We start from the raw sequence: 9362 nt of genomic DNA on the forward strand, positions 1-9362 counted from the left end.
GTTTGTTTTTTTATGCACAAAGGTTTGATTGAAAACAAATAAACAGATCACATTTTTTTCTAAATCAATACAGAAGGTTTAAAGCAGCCTAATGAGACATTATGTTACCGCATATCATGCAGGCACCGCAGATTATCCCTAGGTGGCTGAAGCTAGCTACACGAAAGTTACAAGACACGGCTAGTTTTCGTATTCTTGCGTTTAATGATTAAAACCATTCAAAATCACTGCTTTAACACGTAAACCATGTGCTTCATGTAAGCAAAGTAAGGCATTAGCTCACAAAACACTAGCAGGACAGAGACACATCCTACATGTCCTAGAGAGGACTCAGAGGAGAAAGGGCAGAAAAGCCGCTTTCCGACAGTAGGTGGAGCTGGGGAGGGAGGTGAGTGGGTGGGGTCAGAGGTCAGGGGTCATGGACTAAGGAATGACTTCTGATTTCTACAACAATAATAATAATATTAATAAAAACGATATCAAAATAATATCTGATGGCATTGCCAGCGTAGTGGTATCTTGCCTTACATAGGAAAAATAAATGCGGACAGATTTGCCTCTGTTCTTCTTGTAGTTGCTGTCAAACCATCCCCTGACCTCTGACCACCTCACTAACCCAAAGGCACTTTTAAGTAGGTATATTTTGATTAGGGGGAAGTTTGGTGTTTTACAAATTTCAATAATTAGGTCGCAAGGTGGCTACTGTTGGGCTGTTGGCCTGTTGGCCTATTTACTGTTATATTATTTCACACAGGTTTTATGCCTGCATCACATCATTTGCAAGACTGGCATGCATATGGAAAATTTCATAATGACCCAAGATAGATTTCAGTGGCATTGTAAATTTTGTTCCAATGATAACCACTACGACATAGTATAGGACCACACCGTGCCACTTTTGTGGCCTGTTTCATGTGTTTGTGTAATGTGCTCAGAGCATTGATAATCATTCTGATTATGTGTGTTGGTTTAAATGAAAATAAAGTGAACTAAATGCATTCCTTTTGTCTTTACTGTCCAGGCTCTTATTTCATTGTGCCTCATATTTGTTTATAATAGTCTTATATCTATTTATAACAACACCTCATTTGCTCTACTTTACCTAAAGCTGATAAATAACACCTATGATAATACTGTAACATAGTCATTTATAATATTGTGTATATAGGATAAAGATGCCAGACTCAGGACTTAGTTCATTGCACCTTTTAATTACTCATAGTAACTTATGTTTGTTAATAATAGTGTCATATTCTTGTCACTTTACTTAGAGCTGACAAATAGCACTTATGATATTGCATAGCTGTTTGTAACTGTGTGCTGTAGGGAGATGTATACATTATTATAACTTTATTACATATACTTATAACTACAGATATAAAGCACTATAGGTGAAGTCAAAACTCATTATGTATCACTATGCACATTTAGCAAAGCAAAGTAGTTATGATGCATCATAAAATGAACAAGTGACTAGGCAGATATTGACATATTTATAATGCACTATTCAGATTAAAATTATAATCATTCATAACCAGTTGTCATAATGCATCATGAAGTTGGTTATGACGACTTGTGAATATGTATAGATGGTAATAATGAGCATTATAATGCTTTATAGACACCTTATAAAATATGAGTGCATTCATAGGGCATTATAAATACAACATTCATAGAAAGTGTCACCAAATTACCAGTATAATTTTTTTTTAAGTCTTTTTAGGACAATTTTGCAACTGGCACTTGCATTTTTTTTTTTTTTTTAATTAAGTTAACCTCAGGGGTCAACGTTAATAATAGCATAAATGTTGACTAAAATGTCACATAACAGTTAATACAACATCGCACTCCTCTCTAAGAAATTAAGCACCACTCTTTCCAGTGGCAAACAATTAGCTATGTTAGTGTTGACACTCATTGACAGATTTCCCTCGATTAATTTAATCAGAATGGCTTCAGAAAACTTCAACCCCAAAAAGGGAAAAGGGTGCATCTATCTAAAGGTGCATTCCATTCTCATCAAACTGTTGTAAGAAGACAAGAGAAACTCAGAAACTCTCTCTTTTACTATTCTCTATGTTTTACTTTCTCTTTTACCATGAGAACTTCTTTGATACCTGACAAGTTTCACATACCTATTTTAAAACATCCCTTAAAACCTTGAAATGTTTCACTTCTTAAAGTGGATGTGTGGTACACACCAGGTCCTTATTTTGATGGAAGGCTCATACCGTATGAAGGGTGATGTTTAACTCAGCAGTAATAACTAAATTTGAGAAAAATATTCTCAACTGCAATTTACCGCTATCTATACAGATATGTTATGTCAGTGTTGTTTTACAGCATGTACCATAAAAAACAAACAAACAAAAAAACATTCATGATGGGCAAGGGATTTTATAATGTTTGATTGGTTTTGATGCTCTTCACCCATCATGTTACTGCTATTCCATACACTACCAGCGAGGGTAGATTTCTGCAGGGAGAGAGGTGGGGCTGACTGGTTCAGGGAGCAGTGCCATGGACAGGTTAAGTGCCACAGCTGTAGTGCATTGTCTAATCAACTTCTTTCTGTCGTAACCCAGTAACATGCCAGCACCCAGGAGCTTTGTGACATATAGGATGAAGTCCGTAGCTCCCCCAGACATGTGGGTGGTAACAGACTGCAAAGCATTTGCTAATAAGTCATGAGTAGACACGTGGTACTGGGGCATTTGTTTGCCTTTATAAAGGCAAATGGTGTTGTATTTCTATAGAAATCAGTTTCCTACTGATGTTCCAAAGAACTTTTCATGTCATTGTGACTCATCAAACTGTTGTAAGCAAACACTCTGGTTCATGGACAAACTGCTCTACCTACCGAGCCCCAGCTGCCACAAACTATTGTACGTTTTCTGCAACTCCACAACCTATGTCACAACTTTGAATAGGCACTGCAGCATCACTGTCAGATTATGTTAATGAACCTTGAGGAATGTCAAGGGAAGCTTGTGGTTTGAAAAATTATAATAGAAAACCAATGTATTTTTAACCCTGGTCTACAGTTGGTAACATTAACATCATGATGTTATGCTAAATGTTATGATTAATATGCCAGTAAGAAAAATGTACTTTTCCCATATAGAACAGGTTCTGATGGAGTCTATAAAATGCTTCACATATCTACAATGATCAAGAGACACAACTTTCATTGTTGTAAACTTTCCTGCATCATTTGAATAAATGTTCTTATTCTCCAGAGTATTCGTCACTGCTTTCGTTATTTGCCAAACAGCATTCTGTGTGAGCAGTGACCAATGGTGTGGTGGTGTGATGTGGCTTTTGATTTTGTTTAAAAGCCTAACAGTTGAGTTATGAGTAGCCTGGAAAATCATCTTTGGTTCTTTGGTTTGGACTGGTTAAAAGCTGTTACATATTCTGATTTAATTCTGTTATCTCTTGATTAAATGATTATCTCCTGGTTTTCTCTACACCAAAAGTCTCACACATCACATTTGTTTTGTGTGTGTGTGTGTGTGTGTGTGTGTGTGCAAAAGGCAAAAGGGGAGGAGCACTGATCTCTTAAAGGCTGAAAGAAAGAGGAAGTTGTACAGACTGTGGTTGAGCAGACCTGATTACTCATGCCCACTTGCCTGCCATTATTTTCTCCACATTTAAACTATGACAAAAATATTAGTGTGCGTTTGTCTTCTTTCGGGTGAGCTTACTTTTTCTGTTTTCTCAGTATATGCAGCAAGAGTTGCTTGCGTATAAATGCTGTATAGATGATGTATAATGCTATAAAATGTTTAATGTAAAAGTTTTGCCGGTTCACATAATATAGTTGATCAGATAAGCAATTTGTAATGACATATTCATTGACACTAAGACAACTTGAAAATGTTTTCTTTATTTCTTCTTGTAGCTCTGAGTTTTGTGGAGGTGAAGACTCTCAGCAAAGAGGGACATGTTGGGAAAGATGTTATATTTAAATGTTCTGACTGGAATGCTTGGACTGATGTACGACAAAATGCTAAGTATCTTTGTCACAGTCCATGCAATGAAAACAAACATATCATCATCAAAGCAGAATTTGGAAAGACTACATCTAAGGACAGAATAGAGATAACTAACACTGAAGAAGGATTATTTGTGACCTTCACTAATCTTAAAAAGTCAGATTCCAAAAAATATTATTGTGGAGTTGAGAGATTTGGTCGTGACAGATTTATAGAGTTGAATCTTAAAGTTATTGAAGGTAAGTTCATGTTCTTCATTTTTATTTTAATAAAACACTATTTGTCAAATAATACTAACATCTCAGGTAATGAACAAAGCAGTATACTGTATATTATGTCTTTACTTTCAGCTGAGCCTCCAGTTCGAAGGACACCTAGTGAACCAGTGACTGTTGCACCATCAGTGTCATTTGCTGTTACTAACACCTTTACATCGTCTTCACCCAACAATATCAGCACTGAGGAGCCTGAGGTTAACACTACCAGTAATGTTCATATGAAATCAAATGAACTAACAGAGCAAGGGTCTGGTATGATGCAAACTCATTTGTCTTTAATACATATGTTATTGTTAACTGAAACAGTGATGCAAGTTATAAAAATAGTTCTGCTACAGTTTCGTTTGATGAAACATATGCGTCACCAATAATGAATAGATTCTACTCTGACAGCCACAAGAAACTAACAAAGACTAACAAAGGTAGAACGATAGAACAGTATCTAGACCACTAACGGGGCTTAAATTAACCACAAAATCACTTAGTTCATCTTTAAACTATGTTTGCATATTGCATAGACTATGTTATTACATAGACTATGTTATAATCTTTTAATGCTTCAAATTCCTCTTTGATTTAATTTGTTTTTTAATCTTTAATCTTTTTTTTTTGTCTTTGGCCAGGACATTTACCATATCTGATCATAAGTTTTGTTGCCATCTTAGTCACACTAATGGTCCTAATGCCACTAATGAAGAGACAGCACAGTAAGACACACACACACCATCACAGACATTGCACGTAATGTGACAGCAAAAGGCAGCAGTCAGATTGAGAAATGTTGTCTGACTGTTTTTCAGAAGTCGTGTCAAGTGCCAATTCTCCGTATCAAGTTGCTCAAGAAGTAAGTTTATTTATGTTTTTTTTTTGTTTTTTTTTTGCGCTGACATGGATGTCCAGGAAATACTGTAGTTAATAATTCAGCTATTCCAGCAGCAGCATCTACTGAAGATGTAACAGATTGTAACTTCAGCTCCAGTACTGTAACCTGAACAACACACAGCTGTGTCATTCTATCAGTCTCACTAGCATTCAACGTGTCACTAAACTGCCCCCAGCTTAATCCAAGCTTCAATATTAACGTCTACTCTGTGTGATTAGTGTGACTTTGCTGACGTTTAGTGTTTATTTATGACTTTACTGTTCAACATTTTTTCATTTCCTTGGCTGTTTACTTGCCTTTTTGTGTAATGCAATACTTTTACAGTACAGCTCTTCCTTTTCTCTCGTTCCTGTTAATATTTCAAGGATGATGTATATGAAGAAATAGATCTTGAAGAGCATCAAACTGGGAGGCAGCCTGTAGCAGCTTCGACTCACCACTTCTCTGCAGCCAGCGCTGGACTTGACCCAGACAGTCTGTATGCAAATGCTACTTACCTTCAAGATATGTCAGATAAGTCAAAAGTCAGCCGAGGAGCTGCGTGTGCAAAGAGCAGAGACGCATTTCATGCTTGTGAAACGGTGTACTCTTTTGCTCAACAACCCAAAAAGAAAACAGAACGCAATCAAAACTCTCAACCAACGCAATTTGAAAGCCATGACAATGATTTTCTATATTCGCTGGCTCAGCTAACGTAGGCAAGCAGAAGGTGAACACTGTGCATGGGATAATTAAAAGGAATTTTTATTTTCTAAATTTCTTACTAAATCTTCTGATTTCTTCCTGATTTTTGGAAATACACTGACCTCTGATACTCTAGCCAGTGAAAGTACTGAAAATGAGTCTGGAAGGTCAAAAGGGACAGCAGGAAATGAATGTGAGAGCCTGAACACTGACTTACTTCCTGAAAGAACTGTGCAGCAAAGATCTGTTCTACTTCCGCAACTCACCCTGGACGTCTAAATACAGATATGAATCATTAGCCCAGTGTCACACTTCTGTGTTTCTTTATGTATTCCAATGAGTTGGCTGTTTAATACATTTGCTACATTTACATTATTCTTTAGATTCACTTCAGCAATGTCTGTCTGTTGTGGGGAGTTTTTTTTGTTTTTGTATTCTAGTATGAAAGATAAGTTGATAATAACGACAAAGTTCTTACAAGTGTTATTTTGCACTTCCTGCATCTTGAGGTTTTTTGACAATCATCACAGCCACCACATGAACGTGGCATGTGAACATTCATGTGCCAGTGCCAAGTTTGTTCATTGTAGCCCATGTTCAAAATAAAAAAAAAGGAACCATTCTAGTTTCCTGTATCTTTATTTGTATTCATGTTGAAAACTGCGCAAACATATGTTATTTATTTGGCAACAGCAGCAAGGGAAGCTATAGTATAAATAGTATACAGGAAAGTCGTTCAGTGTAGTGTTTGTGTGATTATCAACAGTATATATGAAAGACGGGGAGTGACACACTAAAAGACATGCAACAGAGAGAAAAACTGACAGAACTAAGAGGGCTGAGTTAGATATTTCTAACCAGACTTGCTGACCGACTTTGAGAAGAGAAAGTAAAGGTTTCTGAAATAATGTTACTGTACTGTTATACACAGAAGAGTGGCATAAATGTACACAGCAAACTGGGAAGAGTTGAATTCTTGGTGTTAAACTAGACATACACTAGTAGACTCTGATCCTGTATTAACCCCCCCCCCCCCCACCCCGCCCAATTACTTTTAGGGCACCCGGTCATTTGCAGTGGTGGACCACGGAAACTTAACTCGTCGCGCTGTTACTAACCACCCTGCTTAATGAGCTAGAGGTAAGCATGCATGCCTGGCCTCACATGTAACATAGACAGTGAGTAGCGGCAGTAAACAGTACATTTAGTTGCTAGCTAGCGTGCTAAAGTGATATTTGTGGTGCAAGTTTGAAAATAAATGTTTTTGAACTGCCAAACATGACTACCTTTTTATTTTAGTAAAGTTTATTTTCCAAGTATTTTTTTTGTAGGATTATATAAGAATAATATTGACACCTTTGGGGTAACACTTGTGTAGTTAAGAAATAGTCCTCTGAGAAAGTTCATTGCTAACACTACATACACACTGGTTGGTGTTAGGCAGTGTGTTACATTTAACTACAAGAAGGGTCAAATTTACACTAACTTAGTGTAAAGGTACTGACAAAAAAGTGTTAAATTAACACTATGAGGTGTGGACCCATATAGACATAAAAGTGTTAAGATCAACTCTTACAGTGTTAATTTGGGTATCCTGATTTTACTGTGTAAGCAACTCATAAGCACTTGTTCATTGCTAAGTACCACCACCCTAACTTGCAGTTATTGCTGCTGGACAAATATAGCATCGCATGACAAAAGCTTCAGCTGCCTTTGGATTCTGTTCATGCTGACGTTTCCTATTAAAAATGACACAGTATAAATCTCTATTCAAGTGCTTACACAAATATAATATATATTACATTTATATTATATTTTTAAACCCACAGGTAAGGGTGGCTGGGATGACTGAAAAAGTATTTTTTAGCCTTGTTCCATTATCCTCCAGCAGTCACAGAGGTCCTGTAACTAATTGTGGAAAAAGTTGTGATAATAGCTACAACATTAAAACCATTGCTAGTAAATAGCGTTGACCATCGTGAGTCAATACAATGTTTTGAAACTTTTGGGCCTGACATTCATTCATGTGGATGTTACTTAGACATGTACCACCCACCTAGACCAGACCAGACAAACCCTGATTAACAAACTCACAAGTTGATTCCGTACTTCTGCTCTGGTGATTAAAATGCAAAACAAACATCAAAATAGAATATCTGACTACTTTTAACAATAATTGTCATTGACCATTGGACAGAACACAAACTCTACCTGGTCCAGGTCCTGAATGCAAAGATACTCTCCTGGACAGCTAAATTACATTCTTCTTGAAGATTATAATTCTTCTTGAGGAATGCAGTGACAGAGGCCACAGCAGCATTGGTAATCAGAGACACTTTGTGCTGTTTTGTCTGTTGATATTCTACCACTGCTGTCCTTCTCCCACAATCTAAAAAGTGGATGCAGAAAGGGTGTAATGAACCATTGTGTATTCTTGACCTTGGTGTATAAATGGAATCTCTCACATTGTCATTAAAATACCAATTCTGTTTCCTGGGAGGAGCCTTTGTGCTGCTGTAGCCTCCTCTTTTCTACTTCTCTTTATTCTCTTTATCTTTTAACTTGAACCTTTTGCACTCTCCTCACATACCTCTTTCTAGTCCCTTAAGTTTTTATTCATTATTATTTTTCCTCTCCATACTTTAATCATGTCAAGTCACTAGATTAAATATTTTTGTTGATCATTTGTCATTGTTTGCTTCATTTTGAGTTGTGCAATAGAATATTTGGATGCCTTGTGAATCAACTGTGTTAGGGTGAAAAGCAGTTCTACTGCTACTGGTGCACTAATGGTTTTGGGAACAGGACGTGGTCTAAAAGCAATCACTTCTCCATTGTGTTGAGTACCACAGTCAAACAACGATACACATACAGTATAACATTAACACCACCTTCCTAATATTGTGTAGGTCTCCCTTGTGCCCCAAAACAGTTGTGACTCATCAGAGAATGGATATTGGTCTTCTGAGGGTGTCCCGTGGTGTCTGGTAACAGAATGTTGTTAGTGGTGGCCTTTGGGTCCTATGGGTTGAGGGGAGGGGCCTCTGTGGATCATCCCACAGATACTTGATCAGTTGAGGATCTAATGAATTTGGAGGCGAGGTCAACATCTTGTGATGTTCTTCATGTATTTTTTTTTTGTTGTTGTTCCTAAACTGTTTTAGTGTGTGTGTGTGTATGTGTCAGGCTGCATCCTGCTGGGGATGTCTGCTGCCATCAAGGAGTGTCACTGCTATGACGTGGGGGTACATGTTTAGGTAACATGTTTAAGTAGGTGGGTGGTATATGTTTAAGTAACCAAAAAGTGGAACTGGACTTGTAGAGATATTTCTTCACTCATCCAAGTATCTCTTTCAGTTCTAAGTGGCTGATGGGAAGCTGAGGCTCCTATGTAAACCTCAACTTCTACTACTTGGATAAGTGGTGAAATGTCTTCTCAAAAATTGTACAAGTGCAGTTGTCTTATAAAGAAAATAAAAATGATTATTTTACTTAAACTGGCCAATTTAACTGTGATAG

At 37.1% G+C, this 9362-nt stretch overlaps 1 protein-coding gene across 2 annotated transcripts; it reads left to right on the forward strand.

The window, feature by feature from the left end:
- The first annotated feature begins 3544 nt into the window (after nucleotides 1-3544).
- Nucleotides 3545-6463, forward strand: LOC125004365. 2 transcript variants are annotated; one of them, XM_047578916.1, is made up of 6 exons: nucleotides 3545-3697; nucleotides 3905-4237; nucleotides 4349-4528; nucleotides 4900-4983; nucleotides 5077-5120; nucleotides 5525-6463. In XM_047578916.1, exons 1-6 carry the CDS (start codon nucleotides 3661-3663, stop codon nucleotides 5855-5857), a joined length of 1011 nt encoding a protein of 336 aa, XP_047434872.1. In that variant the 5' UTR covers nucleotides 3545-3660; the 3' UTR covers nucleotides 5858-6463. The 2 variants fall into 2 exon arrangements, with proteins under 2 accessions (XP_047434872.1, XP_047434871.1); XM_047578915.1 differs by having other exon boundaries at nucleotides 3905-4528.
- The last annotated feature ends 2899 nt before the right edge of the window (nucleotides 6464-9362 follow it).

Source organism: Mugil cephalus, chromosome 2 (assembly GCF_022458985.1).
Source record: "Mugil cephalus isolate CIBA_MC_2020 chromosome 2, CIBA_Mcephalus_1.1, whole genome shotgun sequence".
NCBI classification, from domain to species: domain Eukaryota; kingdom Metazoa; phylum Chordata; class Actinopteri; order Mugiliformes; family Mugilidae; genus Mugil; species Mugil cephalus.

Coding starts and splice junctions, on each gene's coding strand:
- LOC125004365 (XM_047578915.1), top strand. CDS start 3,661: ATGACAAAAATATTAGTGTGCGTTTGTCTTCTTTCGG. Junction 4,529..4,899: donor ACTAACAGAGCAAGGGTCTG/GTATGATGCAAA, acceptor GTCTTTGGCCAG/GACATTTACCATATCTGATC. Junction 4,984..5,076: donor ACTAATGAAGAGACAGCACA/GTAAGACACACA, acceptor ACTGTTTTTCAG/AAGTCGTGTCAAGTGCCAAT.